At 36.0% G+C, this 22,324-nt stretch overlaps 1 protein-coding gene across 1 annotated transcript in view; it reads right to left on the bottom strand.

Moving 5' to 3' along the window:
• Positions 1-4,342: 4,342 nt before the first annotated feature.
• Positions 4,343-22,324, bottom strand: part of SMARCA5 (SWI/SNF related, matrix associated, actin dependent regulator of chromatin, subfamily a, member 5) — a 46,143-nt gene continuing 28,161 nt past the window's right edge. Inside the window, exons 11-24 of the mRNA XM_007189359.2 lie at positions 20,709-20,935; positions 18,744-18,865; positions 18,514-18,666; positions 16,314-16,446; positions 13,796-13,944; positions 13,475-13,594; positions 12,578-12,688; positions 12,139-12,252; positions 11,583-11,705; positions 10,694-10,826; positions 9,958-10,076; positions 9,323-9,535; positions 6,405-6,512; positions 4,343-5,618 (exon numbers count right to left, since the gene is read on the bottom strand). Of these exons, the coding sequence (XP_007189421.1) occupies positions 5,553-5,618; positions 6,405-6,512; positions 9,323-9,535; positions 9,958-10,076; positions 10,694-10,826; positions 11,583-11,705; positions 12,139-12,252; positions 12,578-12,688; positions 13,475-13,594; positions 13,796-13,944; positions 16,314-16,446; positions 18,514-18,666; positions 18,744-18,865; positions 20,709-20,935 (1,891 nt within the window). The 3' untranslated portion in view covers positions 4,343-5,552. The remainder of the gene's footprint in view (positions 5,619-6,404; positions 6,513-9,322; positions 9,536-9,957; positions 10,077-10,693; positions 10,827-11,582; positions 11,706-12,138; positions 12,253-12,577; positions 12,689-13,474; positions 13,595-13,795; positions 13,945-16,313; positions 16,447-18,513; positions 18,667-18,743; positions 18,866-20,708; positions 20,936-22,324) is intronic.

The following is a 22,324-nucleotide window of genomic DNA, read 5'->3' as shown; positions in this document are numbered from 1 at the left end:
GAACCTTTTTAAAAAGCCAGCTTCCTCCAGACGTGTTCCCAGGTGGCGCAGCTCACGGGACTAGAAACGATAGGTATGGGTCCTCCAAGCAGCACCATGTCCATCCGGGGGACGCAGCTCCTGTTCCTGAGCTGCCTCATGTTCCTGACTTCCCTTCTACTCAGACGCGAGGCTGATGCCGCAGATGAGAAAAATGACCCATCTGTAGGCTACATTAACAGCACCCAGACAGTAGTAACTCCAAGCGGTAGTTATGGCGACTCCTCAGAAGTCTACCGTGCCGCAAGCTGACCTTGACCATCCCTAGCAGCAGATATCGTCGTCTGTGCGTCAACAGGGGGGACAAAAGTTTCTGACTTCAAACCAGATCAACCATGTCTCGAAAGTGACAACATACAGCAGGACAAATGTGCTGAGAATAACTTTTGATGTTAAAAATGGTCCTTCCTGTGAAAGAGAGGACACAATCACCCAAAACCCTTCTGTCACCACGTCTGGTTCTTTAACCACTGTTCATACATCATCCCTATAAGGAGAGGTGGCTTATAGCTCTACCCATGAACGCCTCACCTTCGCTATAAAAATGAGATGACTCAGGCCTGATTCATTTAATGACCCACGCACTCAGCCTGCTTCCTTTTATAGTCTCATAATTGGATTTATAAATTTATAAATGTGAGTAGAAAAAAGCAAGTCACAATGCAAAGTTATGTAACATCTGTTCCCTTTAAAGGAAAGGGAAACCAACCACTATAGTGAGAGGTACTAATCCAGTGCATCTCAAACTTCAGTATGAATGACCTGGAGAGCCTCGGACATAAATGCAAGCCACCCAGCCCCAGCCCTGATTCTCATTCAGCAGAACGGAGTGTGATCTGATCCGAGCAATTGTAATTTTAACAAGCTCCCAGGCGCTGCCACTGCTGCTGGTCCTGGGACCACACGTTGCTCCAACGTAATTGAGATGTGGTGACTTAAATGGTAGTACATTACAGCTCACCAGAGGAACCCCTGCTAAAACCACCTGCAGATCCAAAATTCAACATAAAAGCATTTTCTCTGAAAGAGTATTGAATGATCTTCCTGACCTAAGCTAAAAGATCTGTTACCCTGATGACATCATGTTAATATTATCTGTTAAACAACTATTAAGGTTTCATTTTATTTTACTTTGACAGTTTAAGGCAGTGCTTTTCAAAATTTCCCGTGCATATGAATCACCTTTGAGGGTCTTATTAAAATGCAGATTTTGATTCAGCAGGTCTGGCATGATGCCTTAGATTCTACATTTCTTACAAGCTCCCAGGTGAAGGTTTTAGTTTATCACTGCAAGTCCAAAGATTACTATGATATCTCCATTTTCAAAATACATCAGATTCAGGGTGATACTTCTTTCCAAGTGCAACTTGCAGTACTGAGTGATGCCTGAGATATAAGCAGAAAAGAAAAGTGGTTTGAGAAAGAGGTGTACATGGTGAGGACGTTTACACTACCCCGACTGCTTCTGCTGTCAAGTTCACCAGTGTTCAGTGAGTGACCGCCTAAACATAGGCAGTAATTCTAAAACTTGGTGCACAAATCCGAGTGTGAGGGCTGTGCAGTATTCTGGCTCCAGATACAATGAGATAGGTTACACTATTATTTTTACAAAGAGATGCCCCTGCCTTTAAAATAGTTATAGCAATCAGGACAACTGTGTTTTATGCCTGAAACAAGTGCATTATTGTGCACTTGAGTCAACCTGTTCATACTTTTTCAACTTGAGCCTGCCTGCCCACTGAATTAATTCCCCCTGAGACACACTGACAGGAAGGGTCTGGTGTTAAGGGCTGGTGGCCTCTCAGAAATGGGATTTATAAATGTTCCTTAAAATGTTACTATACCTGAACTTATCTACCACATTGACATATGATCTTTAAAAAATAGCAATATTTTTAAAATACACAAACATGAAATAAAATATTACAAAGCATAATCCTATTTGAGAAAAATTACTTGAAACCACCAACAAATTGGCAGGTTAATTGGTTTAAGTGTTAAATGTTAACATATTGACCCTTTTTACTATCTTATCGTGTACCTGTTACACTTAACTGGACAGTATCCTTTTTTTTTTGAATTTTATTTTTTTATACAGCAGGTCCTTATTAGTTATCTATTTCACACATTAGTGTATATGTGTCAATCCCAACCTCCCAATTCATACCACCACCACCCCCCAACCCCGCTTTCCCCCCTTGGCGTCCATACGTTTGTTCTCTACATCTGTGTCGCTATTTCTGCCCTGCAAACCGGTCCATCTGTATTTTTCTAGATTCCACATATATGCGTTAATATACGATGTTTTTCTCTGACTTACTTCACTCTGTATGACAGTCTCTAGGTCCATCCATGTCTCTACAAGTGACCCAGTTTCGTTCCTTTTTATGGCTAATACTCCATTGTATATATGTACCACATCTTCTTTATCCATTCATCTGTCGATGGGCATTTAGGTTGCTTCCATGTCCTGGCTATTGTAAATAGTGCTGCAATGAATATCGGGGTGCATGTCTTTTTGAATTACGGTTTTCTCAGGGTATATGCCCAGTACTGGGATTGCTGGGTCATATGGTAATTCTACCTTTAGTTTTTTAAGGAACCTCCATACTGTACTCCATAGTGGCTGTATCAATTTACATTTCCACCAACAGTGCAAGAGGGTTCCCTTTTCTCCACACCCACTCCAGCATTTGTTTGTAGATTTTCTGAGATGGCCATTCTGACTGGTGAGGTGATATCTCATTGCAGTTTTGATTTGCATTTCTCTAATAATTAGTGATGTTGAGCAGCTTTTCATGTGCCTCTTGGCCAACTGTATGTCTTCTTTGGAGAAATGTGTATTTAGGTCTTCTGCCCATTTTTTGAGTGGGTTGCTTTTTTAATATTGTAGACAGTATCCTTTAAAGACCAACATTTAGAGATCCATAAATGCCACTACCCTCAATTAGGGCTACTCAGTGCAGATTTCATAAGGAAATGAATAAAACTTTAACACATTAAAATGAGCATATGTAAGCACTGCTATAAAATTAAAGCACACACCTTAAGTCTACTATATGAATTTGAAATACCCTAGATTTTTAAAAAAATGTTTGCTATTGGAAAATTTTCCATTATCTTTTTTCTCCAAGGTTACATTAATATTTAAAATATTGAAGTTAAAATGATTACATTTTATTAGTTTTACCTGTATATTTTCCCAATAGAATATAATCTTCCCAACAGAATAATACAGAGAGCCTTACTCAATTAACTATTAAATGAAATATTCTGGGTAACAATTGACTGTGACCCTGGTCACCTGTGTAAACACCCAGCCTCTTCTAGGCTGGCTTTAGGGACCATTCCTTCCACCTATTTAAGCCTTCCTATTCCTCAACTGGAAATTGAGGAAATCAATTGGAAATTGGGTTCCAATTTTGAGTCCACTCCAACCACCAACTTCTCTTTTTAAAACAGTTGGGTTGAGATTAGTTATCATTTTTCCTTAACTAACAGTATAAATAAAAACTTGGCTTTACTTTATTCTGGATGGACATACAAGAGTGATATCCTAATTGACCTGGGAAACACAAATGCCTCACACACTGGCTAAACCGCAATGCTACATTTAATATTGTTTCTTTCATGTTTTCAAGTGTTCCCCTGTACACATGTTCCCATGTCCCTGAGCTCTGGAGGGCTGGCACTAGGTTCCTTTTGTATTTCCACTCTCAACCTCCTCCCACCTCCTCCACTCCCTCCTCCTCCATCACACACACACACACACACACACACACACACACACACAAATTAGGCTGTGCTTTCTTCCTCTTGAAATCACCACTTCCTTTGTGACCTCTGTACAGTTTTCTTTGGCCTTATATTTTCCCAATTATTTCCTCCAAAATAAAGCCACCACTCTTAAGAATGATAGCTCTTTTCATGGAAGAAATAACCATTCCTCACATTTTGCATATATTAGATCCATAATTGTCATTTTAAGAATCCAAGGTTATAAAGAAGTCAATTTGGGGGGAACACAAAACAAACCAAATTACTCCACAAATTGCCATAAACACTGCATTTTGCTTGACACTGATGGCGGCAATCCCACTTTTTAAAAGCAAGCAGTAGTAGTAATACTATAGAAATCACCCTTATAAATAAAAATCCCAATTATGTGTGGGCAAATGAAAGCAACTGATAGAAATCTGAGACGAAAAAATCCAATTAAGGAAAAAAGATAACGTCCTAAGGAAAAAAGCAAATAAAAATCAAATGAGAAGAGAAAATTACAGCAATGGAAAGAAAAGACCACTTAAGGATTATAAAAGTTATATTTATTCACGATGCTACATTTATTGCATTCCCTTAGAAAAATGGAGACTATTTATGTACCCAATTTGCACATATAAAACTTTATACAAATTATGTGTAGCACATAAAGGCCTCTGGTACAGCTAAAATCCTGACACTACAATTTGGGTAATCCTGCTTCAGGGTCTCCAGTTTATCAAGTCTGTCCATAGAAAATAAAAACTGGAATTACAGTCAGTCTTGCTGCTCACACTTAGAAATTATTTTAAATATAATAAAATAAAATGTTCAATTACTCTAAAACCCAAAAAAGTAAACTGGAAGGGGATACATTTTGTTACCAATTTCATTTTAACAGTATGACAAATTAACACATTAGTTTGGCTGGGTCTTTTTTAAAAAAAAAATCACCTTAGTTTTGACATTATCTTTCTAAGCTGTGGCTGCTTCAGAAGGTAATATGTCAAAAATATTTAGCAAACAATTAAAAAAAGTAATAATAATATTCCTTTTACAAAATGGTACAACAACACCTTAAGGAACCAGAAAATACTAAATGTCTTTGGCTATATAACTAAAAGGCCATTCTTCCAAACAGAATAGGGCATATTCACCTCAGAACCAACTACAGAAACAGAAAGCATAACAGAAATATGCACAGAATTTAATGAGAATTTGTCTTGCCTTTTTTTCCCATTCTACCCATATAATAAGCAAGGAGAATGCAATTTACATAATCTTCCCAGATGAGACTCAATAGCGCTACAAAGATACCCAAACTTCTGCAAAGGCAAAGTGAATTAAAACAATTACACAACTAAGTGAAGACTGAAGGGACAAATGTTATTTGCAATTTTCTGTTTTTTAACTTGTTTGCTTCTTTTTAAGCCTTACAAGTGTAGAAATTATAGCTGATAAACAAAAGTCACAAGCCTCACAAATGGAACTATAATATAAAAATAAATCAAATGAAACATTTATTAATAAATGAAGCCTATTTTATTACTTCAAGTGTTAATGATAAAAAAATTTCAGCACAGCTGTTGCATTTAAAAAAGTGAAACTACATACTATGTTTCTAGCTTGGTAAACAGATGAACCTGATGTCTTTGAATGACATAACAATTGAGCATTGTACAGTACATCTTATGAAGACCCGTAAATTAAAGAACTACTGGTTTAAAGTTAGTGATTATGAAACAAATATGTATTCATAGTTTCAGTTTCTTTTTTCTTCCTCGGCCATCAGGTGCTCCATCCATTTTACGTTTCTGGGTCTACAAACAAACAGAAGGATTATTCTTCATCACAAGAGTAATATTAACATAAAATATATTGGAAGACACGATAGCAATTTATTATAACTGCTACTTAGTAACAGGTATTAATTTCCTTAACCAGAATAACCTTAATTCTCCAAATAATCTTATCTACATATTTTACTAACATAAATACCTTAATGCTAATAATGAAGTAAATGAGTAATTCACAATTAGCAATAGTAAATCAATACACCAAACAAATGTGTAACATGCCCTCTTATCAAAAGAAAGCAGTAATGAGAAATACTTTGTGAGTATACCAGACTTTCCTGATACGTTCACTTACGCATGACTATATAAATTATTATTAGATAACAGAATGACTTTTTTTCTTATAATTTTTGCCTTCACATTGCTAAGATATCATTGGTACAATAAATCAAAGTTTAGAAGTGAACAGTAAAGGTTGTAAAGGCCACTGCTTTCCTAACATTTCTTTACATATTCTAAAATTATAACGTGTACGTGTACTCTCAACATCAAGTGTAGGCTCTTGTCATTCACAAGACAGACATTCCCATATTCTCAGAAATCCCCATACTGTGAACTACCATCATAACATGATTTTCCCCACACAATGCAATCAAGTTTAATTTATACTTTTAAAGCAATCCAAGGCCATACTACTTACCAAAAAAAAAAAAAAAAAGACTAACACATCAGTGATAGCCAAGTAATGTTCAAATTCTTGAAAAAAGTTAAGTTCCCCAAGAAAATATTTACATTTTCATGGGTACTTACTGAAGGTTTTGGTCCTCTTTTCTTTTTCTCTGCCTTCTCCTTTTCTTCTAGTTCCATGTTTTCTCTTTCAATCAAGGTAATTAAAGTGTTACACCTCCTCTGGAGCTCCTGAGTTACAAACATAAATTTACATGGTAAACCTGTATTCTCCATCTGTAAGTTTTCATGATTACAATTTCAAAACCAAAGGTATGTTTTAACAGTGTAATATCACTTATATACCCCCAATAGATAAAATTTTAAAAAGCAAAAGGAACTGATAATTTTCATACACAATCCATGCTAGGAGGATAAAAAAAGATATCTGTAAATTTTTCACTTCATTATTTAAAGCCATACTGTTGTGTATTTTTCATAAATCCTTCCTTCACTTAGGAACTGAAGCAGTGAAAATGAACATCTCTTAATATATGCAATTCTGCTACTTAGTGTCTATGCCTGAAAACTTTCATCTACATCCAAAACTTAAAATTAACAGAGCACATACCTGAGGGTCAAAATCAACTAAAACTTAATAAGAGGTATATATAATCTTTCCCTTAAACGCATTACCACTAGAATTGTGGTAGTCAATGTACCACCTACCGTCTTTCCCAGTTTTGGAAAAATAGTCATAGAAACCTACGATGAGCTTTACCTCATCTCTCCCTAGCAATCTACACAGACTCCAGAAAGGATTTTAAATTACAGTGTAGAAATAGTAAATACCCCTTAAGAAAACAGGAGTCCATTTGTATCATTGCTGGCTACTGAGTAAAATTGTTTTTTTCCTTTCCTTGTCGTAAGTGACATTCTACACAAATGGTCACAATAAAATCATTTAAAAATATTATTGTATAGGACACAACCATATAAGGTTTGGAAATATTTGCAACAGTATATATAGAGAGAAGGTAGTACACTGCATCAAAATTCTTTATTTCCTTTAACAGGTACACTGAGATACACATGCCAGAATGTGTTACAGATGTACTATGGTATGAATCTTCTTGGCTCTTAGAGAAGGATTATGCCTCAACTGTTTATCACAAGGGGCCATACGCATATTATCATTTTGTATGTGTGCCTTAACATGAAACACATTAGGAAATAACACGCAGTTTTAGACCATGGTATTGTACCAGTAAATCAATGTGACATTGCATCTTGTTTCACTCACCACAAAATCACTTATTAATTATATAAATTGTTCCTACTTTAAAAGACATAATATAGAGCTTATAGCAACTGAATGTGTCTCCTCTAACCATATATTTATAATGCATTTATAGTGCAACGTTTCCCAAACTAGGGTTTCATAAAACAGTAGCCTCCGTTGATGTATACTGAAAAAAACCCCTTCAGTGGTCACATTTAAAGACTAAACACTATCCCCCATCTTGAAGAGTAACAATGTATTTTAAATATACTGAGGTAAATCCTACTATAAAGTTGTTTAAACTTTGCTATCCTAGTACATCTCAAAATTAAGACTACAGAATTTTTTTGGCATTATCATCATCCTGAAGAACACAAGATGACGCTAAAAACTCAAAGGTGGTAAAATACAGTAAGTCAGATAGAGAAAAAGACATATCATATGATATATGCGAAATCTAAAAAAACATGATACAAAGGAACTTATTTACAAAACAGAAACAGACTCAAAGGCTTAAGAGAACGAACTTATGGTTACCGGGGGAAGCGGGTATGTTAGGGAGTATATGAGGGAAGTATATTAGGGAGTTTGGGATTGACATGTACACACTGCTATATGTAAAATGGATAACCTACAAGGACCTACTGTATAGCACAGGGAACTCTGCTCAATATTATGTAACAACCTAAATGGGAAAAGAATTTGAAAAAGAACAGATACATGTATATGTATAACTGAATCACTTTGCTATACACCTGAAACTAACACAACATTGTTAATCAACTATACAATATCAAATAAAAAGTTAAAAAAAATACATAAGAGAAGAGCAATTCATCAAAGCTAAACTTTTCTGAATTCTAATTTTAGGTCATTACAAATGGAACTTGCTGATCAGAAACAGGTTGATACTGGGAATAAAAACAAAACCTAGGATTAAATCAGTATAGTGTTTTACTACATTAAGCTCTTTCTAAATAACTCAAACTCAGCATTCTGATGGGCAGATGCGTGAGTACAAGTCCTTTCTTTATAGAAAGTGTTCATTTATAAAACCAAAAGTCAAATTTTAAATTGTGATCATCACATTCAGAAGTTAAAATTGATGGTGACATTTCCTCCTATTTAGAACCTGATTAAAATTCACATAAAATAATTAGTCCTATCATATATGGTGATGTTAAAAGATATGCTACTGGGCTTCCCTGGTGGCGCAGTGGTTGAGAATCTGCCTGCTAATGCAGGGCACACGGGTTCGAGCCCTGGTCTGGGAAGATCCCACATGCCACGGAGCAACTAGGCCCGTGAGCCACAACTACTGAGCCTGTGTGTCTGGAGCCTGTGCTCCGCAACAAGAGAGGCCACAATAGTGATCGGCCCGCGCACCGCGATGAAGAGTGGCCCCCACTTGCCGCAACTAGAGAAAGCCCTCGCACAGAAACTAAGACCCAACATAGCAATCAATCAATCAATCAATAAATCTTTAAAAAAAAAAAAAAAAAAGATATGCTACTAAACAATGGAAAAAATAAACTTTGTAAGGTACTTATGACATTAGGTTTTTAACTGTGCATGTGAACTGTTTCTTAAGGAACTGATTTAAACTGTGATACAAACAATATTGTAACAAAAATTTACTTCAAAGATACAGCTGAACCACAGTTTTCTCTTAACAGAATTTAAAAAGTTACCTTAAAGAATATTAAATAACCTACTTCCTTTGAACCGTCAGAGGAAGTTTAATTCTACTACACTACAGAAAAAGGCCCCCAGTACTCACCATTGCAGTTCTGGACTTTAGAAACCAGTCAAATCTGAACTGAGGAGAGTTGCGAATACACTGTCGCAATTCATCATAAACATTTTCTTTGTCAAATCCAAGCTTGTGAAGCATACAGATCAGAAAACGATCCTCTTCTTCAGTGTAGTTTTTTCCTTTGTTAGTACCATAAGATATTCTCAGCTGATGAAAAGGTGCTTTGTACCGTCCAATCTATGAAAATCAGGTTTTATATTATATAAAATACAAATCCTATATAATCTATGTTTCAAACTCGGCTTTAGTAAAGTTAGCTATAAATGTTGTATTTCACATCAACTTTCTATCCAAAGTCAGTTACATTGTAATCTTTGTTCTAAAACAACTTCAGTCTTTACTTTTCGAAAAAGAAATACAGACTCAGACTTTCTGGGACACCACACAGCAAAGAGCCAATCATAGTGACTCTGACCCAGATATATCCACTGAAATACTGAGGTATATTCTGTTGAGAACACCTATAATGTTTGAATGCTGTCCTTTGAAAAAAAAATTTTTATTTTATATCATCATTTCTTTTCCTTTTCAAAAGTTACTTTAAACTCTCATATTACTGATAGGAGTTATTTTACTACATTTATTAATATTCAAAGTACCTTCGTGTCAAGTGCTTTTTTGATACTAATTCTTCTTTGAATTCTTGCCTCTCCCCTTTCAATCTGAGCCATAATCTTCTCTATGTCCTGCAGCTCATTGCATCTTTCCCAGAACACAGCTGTAGGAGTAAGAGTTGGGCAGATGGGATAGGTGGGGGAAGGGCAGAAAGATAAATAACTTCTTGTTGTAAGTGCTCTATTTTACTTGCTGAGTATTAAGAAATGTTTCCATTTCCCCCACAGCTAACACTAGTAAGTCACATAATTATTTCTCAGTTTCCTTAACTATGAAGAAACCAGGAAGATAAGCTGGATGATTACAGGAAGTATCCCCCAATTCTTCGTTGTGTCTACTCTGAAGCTCTGGGTGGGCCACCAGAGCTACACCCACTCGACAATCCGACTGGCTCCAGGAGACACAGAAACACGTAACATTTGAAAGCTTATGAAAGGCAATGAAATAAAAATGAAGGCACAATTATTCAGTGACCTATTCTTGTTTCCTTGGCTACAGCTAGTGAATGGGGGTAAAAAAAAAAAAATTAACGACGCCATTTTAAAGAAGGGGAGATTTTCCAATTCAATTTTTAAAAAACACAAAACAAAACAAGGCACTAAGTTGTGGTGAAATTAAGCTTATCAAAACAGTATTCAGAGTAAGAAAATCTGAACTTTCCAACAGCTCTCCAGAAGCCTGAGAACATTCTTATACCTATTAAAATAATAGGAGAATTACCTGAGTATTCAATGACTTCTTCTGGAGTTTTTCCTTCTACTTCTCTTGCTATATTTTCAATATCATCACGACCCCACTTCTCATTGGCTTTGATAAACTGGTTAAAATCTCTCTTATTCCAATTGGTAAATCCCTTCAAAGCGATGGAAACAAAACATATAATCACAGCACACTGAACTTGGGAGAAAAGCTATTAAACTTTACCAATGCTGCTGAGTATTACAGAAATTTTTCAGTTGCTCCAAGTTTTCTTTTTAAGTTAAGTGCTTTTAAAGTGGTAGATTTTCATGTACATAGATGAGCACTTTTAGCAATACATCATATATTGCTTAGATAGCCAAGCAATTGAAGCTGAGCGGGAGAATAAAGAATGCTGCACAAAAAGGTGACATTTTCGCTGAGCTTTCAAAGAGTAGAAGTTTGCCAGGAGGAATGAACATAGACTAAAGGGCAAAGATATAAACCAAGTGGGAAAACAGAAGGAAAATAAAGCTTTAAAGGTAGGTTAAGGCCAGATTCTGAAAGGCCTTGATTGAAACTTAAAGGATGTTATTAAAAAAGTACAGAGCAGAGATTTGTCATTGAGAATAATAACTTAGTAGCAACGTAGAAGATTCACAGGAAAGGGAAGATGGGAGTGCTGGAAGAACGGTGATCAAAAGGATACCCATTCTACCAAGGCTGGTGCAAATCCATAATCTTCTCTACTACCTCAATGACTAATGACAATCAAAATGTAGCAAACACCATATGGCCCATGCTTTATGATCTCCAATTATTCCATTTTTGAAAGCAAAAAAATGTACTTCCTTTATATATTCTAACACAGCCTAAGACAGCACCTTACAAAATAATGGTTACTAAATTCTGTGTTGATTGAAGGCTATACCTGTGTTAGAAGTTTCTCTTTTTCCTCTAACTCTTCATCATTAAGGGGTTCAGCTTCATCAATTTTAAGCTGTTCTTCTTTTTGTGCCTGTGCTGCATTTGGTAGGTCAGGATTTCGAGGCACCTAAAAATATTTATTTTTTTTTTCTACGTCATCAGTCAATATATTTTAGGAAGTATGCAATGAACTAAACTCTTAACCAAGTACATGACATTTCACAAATTATAATCCAGCCATGAAAGAAAACATATTGATATTCTGCATTTATTAAGTTAAAAACAAACCAGATTAGGGACTTCCCTGGTGGTCCAGTGGGTAGGACTCCACGCTCCCAACGCAGGGGGCCCGGGTTCGATCCCTGGTCAGGGAACTAGATCCCGCATGCATGCCGCAACTAAGAAGTACACATGCTGCAACTAAAGATCCCACAAGCCACAATGAGGATCCCGCATGCTGCAACTAAGACCCAGCACAACCAAATAAATAAATAAATAAATATTAAAAAAACCAAAACAAAAAACCAGGTTAGTTATGAACAAAGTGTTACTTCTGCTACCTTGTACCCAATTGTTTTTCTGTAATATAGAATTTCTTTTTCCAATAATTCAAATAGACGTGGAGGAAAGAACTGGAAATCCTGAACATTAGGTTGTTTTGGAGGTCGAGGAGCCTAAAAACAAAAAAAGTATTCTTCATAAGAAAGCAACTATTTTGCTTTAAATCTATCTATAACCTTTTTTCATTCTATAAAATCATGACAGCCAATTCTCCAAGCAACTGAATGCATCTTCCACTAAAACTGAACAAACATTAATCAAATTTTAAATGCTTATATTCAAAATTAATCTTTAGAAAACTTTTTAACAAAAGCTGAAGGAGGTATACTGTAAGAAACCATAAAATCTAATTCTCAATCTGATTTTATCGCAAGAATATAAGAAGAAAAATGATTTACAGTTCCAATATTCTTAGACATTTGTGCTCTGTCAACTCACTTTGGGTGCTTTAGGTTCACTGACACGAAGAGCTTCCCTGAAATAGGCATCAACAGCATAGTTGGCTTTTCTTTCTCGTTTAGGTGGTTCAATCCACTCTGTGAATGCAATCTAGCACATGGGAAACAATTCAAATCACCAACTTTATTATATAGTCGCAAATCCTACATAAATGCAACTCCGACTATGTACATCACTAAGACTGTTATTTATAAATGCAAAGATATTCATAAAATTCTAGACTATAAGCTCTATGAGGCTAGGGACTATGCAATTAACACATAGGACGGTGTCTAGTGAAGAGCATAGGCATTCAGTAAGTATTTCCTGACCAAATGAATACTAGGTGAAAAACAATGCTACAGAAGGTTTAGAACCCCAATTAGGAGAGAAATGTAGATATATATTTAGCCTAGAAAAAATTCAGAGGATGTACATGCCTAAACATTAAAAGAGAAAGCATTAGGTAGAATTTTTTTTTTCTTCTACCCTGTAGGTATTTTCTAATTTCACTATATAACAACAAGTATTACTTATGAAATTAGAAGTTATTCCCTTTAATTACCAGCCAATTCTGCTGTTAAAAAAAAAATAGCCTAATAAGGTTGTGACGATTTTTTTTGGCAACAGTTTTAATTTTCAAATATCCCCAATTACTATAATCACCCCACACAACATAGTGCACTGTAACAGTATACATAAACTTTTTAAACATTTCACTTTACCAACTGAAAATGTGGCATTAAATTTAACACAAAAATGAAAATAATTTAGTTGTGAGTAAACAGAAATGACTGCTGTTTGAGACAAGGCATTACACCTAACACTTAAATTCCAAGTTTCAGTTTCAAGTAAAATATTAAGTCTTCAAGTAACCAAAATCTCTTTCTAAATTACCTTTTGTTTTTCTCTATAATCTTCTCCTTCAAAGTTATAAACACTCGACTCTGTATCCATTGTAAAGTTTCTAAGTGAGCTTTCACCCATCTTGGAGAGCTTTTCATTCATCTCTGCAGTCTAGGAAACAAAAGAAACATCCTATTAGATTGAGAATTTAAAAAGCATGAGAACTATAGTCAAAATAAATTAGGCTTTATACTACATAAAAACTTCTTTCTGTGGAAGTCAGATTACCGATAACTCACATAACTATTTCCTCAAACAGTTCTGGTTTAAAATATTTTACACATTAAACATATCATTTAATCTGCATCTCACCTTCTTTGCACCTCTTTCCAAAATACCATCGATATCCTCATCAGTAATCTCGCTTTCCTTTGAAGCAAATACATGTGTTGCCCCATGCCTTATCATTTGAAGCATTTCATCTTTCCCAATTTTGTTCAGATTCTGATCCACAAGTCTTCCTGAAAAAAAGGTTTTGTTGTGTAATGTTAATCAAACAAACTTTAGTTTACTGGATATTTGGAATTTTAACTGTTAGATGTAATACCACATAATTCTGCCTCAAACGTCAATCATTTCTGCTTATTCTCATCTGATAATTTTCATTTTTACATAAAATACCAAATTCTAATCTGTAAACTCTGAAATATTTCTAAAGTTTACATATTACATAATGAAGCCTACCGAATGCCACTTCAATAAAATATATTCTTGTACAGTGAGAACGACAGTAATCTGAGATATCTGAAAATCAAAATTACCGTAACTTTTTTTAAGTATCAAAAGATGAGAGCATTATAAACACAAGAAGTTTCTGATAAGCAGAAACTGATTAGTATTATTACTAATGCTCCCAAATCAGCTTGTTCTACTTACAAAAGTGAAGTACAAAAACCTTCATATTGCCAAACTTCAAGAGCCATTCACATATACTTTTTCTATTTTAATTTTTCTATTTCAACCAACTTGTAATGAGTAGGTAAAGATACAAGTTGTTTTCTGGGACCTTACATATTTGTATCATGGTTTTGGATCCCTAATAGAATGCACCATCAAATATTTGTGACTTTCAAAGTTAGAATATATCCACAGAACATGTTTCTTGAAAGCTATCTCACTGCTATCAAAATGCTCTTAAGCTTACAGAAATTACTTCCCTGTGGACTGGGAGGGAACTTTTCAGACATAAAGTACTTCTGTATATTCTCATATTTTTAGTTATACCCCTTAGTCCACAAAACAGTTAACACAGAGGCATGCACCCAAGGCTTGTTTGACTAATATGTCTATAAATGGGATTAACAAAGCTACTAGCACAAAATTTTGCTCCAGAAGTTGCCCTAGTAAATATAAAAAAATACCCCAAAAACACTAAGTCAAAAGACTCAAGCAGCTTTTCTAAGCTGACTGTAAAAGAATTTGTATTTTTTTAATCTTCAAAAAAAAAAAGAAAAGGGTTTCAGAGATGAAAATAATTGAGAACAAGAATCACAAGGCAGATGTATTTCTAAAAGCATGGGTGAATGTGAGGGGGAAAAAAAACTAGCCATTACATCACTCATGAGAAACCTCTGTTTGGCAGGCCCCAGAAGTCCCCAGAGACTTTCCTAATTAAACACTGCACTGTAATAGTTTACGTAGCTCTTTGTGCCCTGGATGAGTCACCTCCTAGCTGTGTAAACAGTAAATAAGTGACTTGCTTCTACCTCTGATGCCAACCTCCAGCTGACATGAAGACTAAAGAAGATAATATTCAGTATTTAAATATTTAGCACATGGCTTGGTACAAAGTAAGCTCACTATGTTAAGCAATTATTAACAGAAACAACTAATAATAAAGCAATCGTGTATTGTCTTTATGTATACAGACACGTGGCTAACTCTATGGTTGGCATTATGGGATAACAAAGAAATGTAATATTCCCTTCCTTACAAGGAAATTAGAGACTGGTTGACAAAACCAAGACACACAAATGGAATATCAGTGGATAATACAACAGTATACCTCTTAGCTTTAGAGACAGATAAAATGCATTTGGTCCTGACTCAATTTGGGAAGGAAGGAAACCAACGTGGGCTCAAGGTTACTGAGGGTTTGTTTTGGTTTTTACATTTTACACATCCCATCACTAACTCTTATTTTAAGCTTCATGAAAATATAAATGTCTTCTTGAAAGCTGATCTGGCATGAGAACTTGAAGTTCCCTTCAATTAATCCAAAATAAAATCCCACTTTCACCATCTAGTCCTATTTACATACATGTTTATTCTGTGTCTCGCTCTCACTAAATTATCAAGTCCTTGAAAGTAAGAACACTGGATGGTTTCAGTCACCGCTGTATTCTCAGCACTAAGAACAGTGCCTGACATCTGGCGGGTGCTCAAGAAATCCTTGTGGACTAGAAAGAAGAATTCTGAGTTTTACTGTTATCTCTTCAGTTTCCCCAGAGCAGTCAATTGAGTGTTAGTACATGTAAATCACTCATCACACCTCTATTTAATATGTACCACACTGAATGCTGGGTATTTTTATATACATTATCCCCTTTAGTCCTTAAAAATCTCTGTATCCCTATTTAACGGATAAAGAAGAGGCTCAGATACTGTAAAAGAATTGCTAACCAGCCGAGTCAATATTCAAATTTCAACCTTCCTGAGCCCAAACCCATCCTCTTAACAAAACTGAAGCTTACTTTAGTCTGGAATATAAATATTGTAGCCTGGTAGCTTGATTTAATATATGTTTAACAACAAGAATATCCTAAAAAAAAATCCAGGAAAAATGTGTTATAAATTCAACCTGGTAAATTTTTTAAGTCCTAAGGCTCACCTTGTTGGATAACTATTGAATCCAGTCTGAGTTTCATCTCAGCACGTTCCACTATTCTTTCTTCTACAGTGTTATCCGTTATGAAGCGGAACACTCTGACTGTCTTGGTTTGTCCAATTCTATGGGCTCGATCCTAGAAAAATAACCAGGTTACTCTGAATCCAGTTGAAAATTCACATAAATAACATTTGAGTGTATATACTGAGGAACAAAATGAAAATATTCTCAAGTACAAAATGGTTTTAAAAATACAAAACAAAACAACTATAACGGATTCATATTCCATTAACATTTCTTAAATTCTCAGTTTCAATCAAATTAACTGGTTATCTCACAAGAAAATCTTTTAGGAGGTATAGAACACATCAGAGTTGCTGAATCTGTGAGAAACTACTGTATTAATTTTTCTAGGTTATACGGAAATAAAATATACATAATGTCTCCAGACAAGACAGACACAACTATAATCTTTAAGTCTGATGATAAAAGTTTTTAAAAAATCTTTTTCTCTTAGGTTTAAATTCAAATGCTTTTCTACGTAAATCAAATCTAAATTTTCATTGCAATTAGGGAAAAAAGTGACATGAATAAACGAACTCCACAAACAATATAAAAATCCTAGTCTTTAAATAGCGCCCAATTAACTACATGTAAGTAATCAAATTAATTTGAATTCCATTTTCTGTTTAACTTCTGGTAAGTTCACAAAACACATCTTACAAAGTACCCCTACTTCTAATTGATCAATTTTCCCAGCCACCCTTACAAAGAGTCACAGGATGAAAGTGGCCAACAACCAAAGATGTAAATACCACAGGTCAAATTATTAGCAATATCAAACTTTAGAACTTGTAAATTTTCGTATTAATCTATAGACCATAAATTTTCTCAACATAAGAATGATCCTCTCTAGAGACTGTCGTACAGAGTGAAGTAAGTCAGAAAGAGAAAAACAAATATCGTACATTAACGCATGTATGTGGAACCTAGAAAAATGGTACAGATGAACCGGTTTGCAGGGTAGAGGTTGAGACACAGATGTAGAGAACAAACGTATGGACACCAAGAGGGGAAAACCGCGGTGGGGTGGGGGTGGTGGTGTGATGAATTGGGCGATTGGGATTGACATGTATACACTGATGTGTATAAAATTGATGACTAATAAGAACCTGCAGTATAAAAAAACAGACAAACAAAACTAACACTAAACTTTTTTGGGGTTATTTGTATGGAAATATGTTAATATAAATGTTTCAGACATTACATGAAATTCCTAAAAATCTTATATGTTCTGGTATAATGTTGTAAGTCACAATTCTAGTTATTATTTTAAAATGTATATCTCAGAGATAACTAAAAAAAAAGAATGATCCTCTTGGGACTTCCCTGGTGGCACAGTGGTTAAGAATCCACCTGCCAATGTAGGGGACACAGGTTCGAGCCCTGGTCCAGGAAGATCCCACATGCCGCGCAGCAACTAAGCCCGTGTGCCACAACTACTGTGCCTGCACTCTAGAGGCTGCTCGCCACAACTACTGAGCCCACACACCTAGAGCCTTATCTCCTCAACAAAGACAAGCCACCGCAATGAGAAGCCAGTGCACAACGAAGAGTAGCCCCCACTCGCCACAACTAGAGAAAGCCCGCGCACAGCAACAAAGACCCAACGCAGCCAAAAATAAATAATAAAATAAAATTAATTAAAAAAAAAAAAAGAATGATCCTCTTGATCTGGCCAAGATACTCCCACACATGGGCCTAAAATTTTAAACATCTAACGTGGCAGGCAGGTTAGTAGATCCCCAAACCCACTACCCCTTCCTCCTGGGACACAACTATACTATCATTTACCAACTCCCTTGCAGTAAGTTACGCTACGTGATTGAGTGCTGGCTAATGAATGTGGGGTCACTTTCAGTTCTGCCCCATAAAAAATTTCCTGGGCAATTCTCAGCTTTCTCTCCTCCCTTTCTACCAACAGGATGCAGATATAATAGGACTCTAAGGTCCTAAGATATGGCAAAGATGTAAGATGGAAATACCCTGATTTAGATGGAAGATCACCTGCAAAATACCCTCACTGTACTATTAGGTCAGAGAAAATAAAATTCTACGGGATTAAGTCGCTGACATTTGTAGACTGTTTATCAGTTTACTTTAAAACGTCTGTTAGGCACAGAATATATTTGTTATCTCTTACCATAGCCTGAAGATCTACTTGGGGATTCCAATCTGAGTCATACAAAATTACTACATCAGCGGTAGCAAGATTGATGCCAAGACCACCAGCACGTGTGCTTAACATGAAAACAAACTTTGTGCTGTTTGGTTCATTGTATGCATTGATGGACTCCTACAGACATAAAATAAATGTTAGAAAATTATTTTATCTGATAATTTTTTGATCTCCCCTCCCCAGATTTTACTCACTTGTCTCTCATCATGGGGTGTCTGCCCATCCAATCTACAGTACTCATAATTTCTCCACATGCAATAATCTTCCAAAATATCCAATACCCTCGTCATCTGACTGAAGATTAGTACTCGTGAACCTGTCGGCAAACATTAACAGCCCATTATCAGAAGCTTCAAAAGTAAAAAAAAAAAAAAAAAAGAAAAAAAGAAAAAAAAATTATTTAAATTTAAGGCTAACCAAAACCAAGACTAACCAATTACTCCTTAATTCCAGGTTACATAGTTAGTTACAAGAAAAAAACTGTACATTATTTATTATCCAAGTTAGTCACTCCCCACATTTTTCCCATCAATGCACAAATAGAAAAGGGTAGTATTTACACAACACACTAAAGAAAAGTGTTTCTGTAAACAGAAAAGGGTATTTACCTCTGGCCTGGGAGGTCTTGCCATCCCATCCCAAAGGCTGAGAGAATCACTATCTTTTTAGCCCACATACTTAAAAATAACCCTCCACCACAACTCCTCCCTGTGCACAGCCCCACACATCTCCCAACACACACCCAACACCGTGGTCTCATTCTAATTCTCAAGACCCAATCCAGATGGAAGGACCATAAATGTGCACCTCACATCTAGACCATCATCCTTCACTTATGCCGTGACTCAAATTATCCAACTGCATTTCTTCAGCCAGCTGCACAATGCCTTCAGTAGGACGTACGAAGACAAAGGGATCATTTTAAAAAATAATGATTACAAAACTATCTTCCCTTAGAAGCTGAGGCTGATAATCTGCTCTTGTCCACCCTCCCACACCCTAAATGCATAAGGATGTTCAGCAGTCTCCTAGCAAGTTCTTGCCACTCTTCCCCACGTATTCAATTTCTTCAATTTACTAAGCTTTTAAGGAAAACGTTTTATTTATTTATTTTTAAATTTTTACTTATTTATTTTGCAATGGGATCCGGTTTACTCTGCCTTGGAAGGGTGGTCCTGAGAGTGGCAGGTGCCACCCTGTCCTGGGAGGCGGGAGGGCCCGAGGGCCGGTTAAGGCCAGTGGCGGGAGAAGCGGGGGATACTGCCCCTAGAATGCAGTGAGGCCAGGCTGAGGCCCAAGGAAAGCATTTTAGAAAATACATTTAAAAAATAGGTATAAAAAGAAAAAAGTAAACCAATTCACTGGCAACTCCTACAATGTTTTCAACAGTCAATATCCTAGAGGAAATTCATCTACTGGTACAATTTTCATTCTTATCAAAATATACAGAGAAACACAAATGGAGAAATTTAAAATCGACTGTACACTTCATATTACAGAATGAATAATTTTACTATGAAATGCCTTGATGTCTGGGATTTGGTTCAAAACGTTCTCGGAGATGGAAAGTAGGTACGATGTACATGAAAATAAGTTTTGCCATGAATTTATAATTGTTGAAGCTGGCTTCCTACTAAATTCTCTCTACATTCCTGTAATTTAAATACATCCGTACACATACTCATTTTCATATTAAAAGCCAATATGTTACAAATAAAACTGCTTTGGGTCCGTGCACATGTCATTTAATTAAATTAAAAATCCACACAAAGAGCTAAGAAAAAATACCATGAACACAACACCACTGTCTACCAAAGGCTCTGGGAACTGCATATGGGTGAGAAGGGCATTCTTGGCATTTTATAACAAAAAGCTGACATTTCTAGGAAAGCATATATAAAATAAGAAAGAACTCTCCCCCAAATCCAGGGAGTGTGGCTACCCTAACTACTGATCACTTTCTAAAAGATTTAAGGCTTAAAATGGGAGGGCGGGGGGGAAGCTCAGATAATGGACAGAAGTTTTTAAATGTCCCACACTTCAACTTTAGAAAGTGCCAGAGTAATCATTTCATAGGGTAGGATGGCTCCTTCATTTTAACATCAGAATCTTAAGACACTTTCCATTACTTCTCCGGTTGATACCAGTAACATAAGTACCTTGTTCTTTTAATTTAGGGAGCAGTTTGTCTAACACCACCATTTTGCCACTGTTGGTAACTAGATGCATGTCCGTTGTGTAAGGTGGACCAGGTTCAGCTCCATCAAAGAGATATGGGTGATTACAGCATTTCCTCAACTGCATCAGGATGTTCAGTAGCCTCATTTTGTCCATCTTCCCTGCAGAGTTTAGTATATCTATATCCTTCATTAATATCCGAGTATACCTAGTGAGAAGAAAAACATTTTAAGAGGGCTCAAATGTTCCTGGGACGAGTCTCTGCCACTTTACATCCTCAATCCCATCTCAACCCAAAATACCTGTAAGAAACAACCCATCAACTTCTAAGGTGTAGTTAGAAGTCTATCACCTATAACCTCTTTTTTCTTCTGTTTCTCTTTATTGCCCCCAGTGTTCTAATGTGTACCATTAATGCTTTGGGCCTTGAGGCCCGAAAGAGTAAATTCGTCTCCTTGGGATGAACTGAAATGAAACAGTATGATACAACATTTTTAAGTAATAAAGCAAAAGTTAAAAGACCAGTTTTAAACATAATTTTAATTCGTAGTTTTTTCCAACAGAAGAGTGCCACTATTCCATTATAATTCAACGCACCCTAGTGTAGCATTTGGGTAAGAACATTAAGAGCTAAGGAGGGAGAAAGAATCATGAGAACATAAAGCATGATGATGATAATAAAATGAATACAATGCGATTTAAATATAAGTAAAAGTGGACAGGCTATGGGGAGAGAAGGGGGCAGTTAAGCTAAGGCTGGATTATGAAAAGCCTTGACTGTATACACTAAGAAGTTAGACATTATCCTAAAGGAAAGAGCAATCTGTCCAAATACCAAAGATTCAGGACCTTGAACCCACTGAGCAAAATAACTTAAACAACCAAAGCAATCTATGCTTAACAACTCCAATTATGGGGCACAAAATACTCAAGGCACCCACAATTCTGACTGATATAAAGTTCCCCAATATGATTATAACTAAAAAAGATTTGTCTTCCCTCAGCATTGACTCATATCTTAATTCTGTATTTTAGAACTATATAAGACAAGCCTAACACCTTATAAAAACCTTTCAAAATTTCTGAAGACATTTAGGATGGCCTATCTTCTACACTGGTCATCTCTTTCCCAGATAACATCCCCATTTCTTTGCCTTACATCCTTTCTGTCCTTTTACCAACAACTGCAGACCCTTGCAAATACTTATCAATATTAAGTATGGAACTGAATATACTTGAGATGTGGTATAAGCAGGAAAGAACACAGTGGCTATTTATTGCCCTCCTCTGAACACTACATTTAAGTCAGCAGCTTCCAGTCTTTTAGATTTCAGATACCCATAAAACTTTTTAAAAAAGACAAAAAGAGGGGGAAATGCAAATTAAAACCCCAGTGAGGATTGGTTCAAGCTGGCGGAGTAGAAGGACGTGCTCTCACTCCCTCTTGCAAGAGCACCGGAATCACAACTAACTGCTGAACAATCATCGGCAGGAAGACACTAGAACTCATCAAAAGATACCCCACATCCAAAGACAAAGGAGAAGCCAAAATGAGACGGTCGGAGGGGTGCAATCACGATAAAATCAAATCCCATAA

This window comes from Balaenoptera acutorostrata, chromosome 5 (genome assembly GCF_949987535.1).
Source record: "Balaenoptera acutorostrata chromosome 5, mBalAcu1.1, whole genome shotgun sequence".
Lineage (NCBI taxonomy): Eukaryota > Metazoa > Chordata > Mammalia > Artiodactyla > Balaenopteridae > Balaenoptera > Balaenoptera acutorostrata.
The sequence above is the reverse complement of the archived record's forward strand: the minus strand, read 5'-3'. Positions and strand labels throughout refer to the sequence as shown.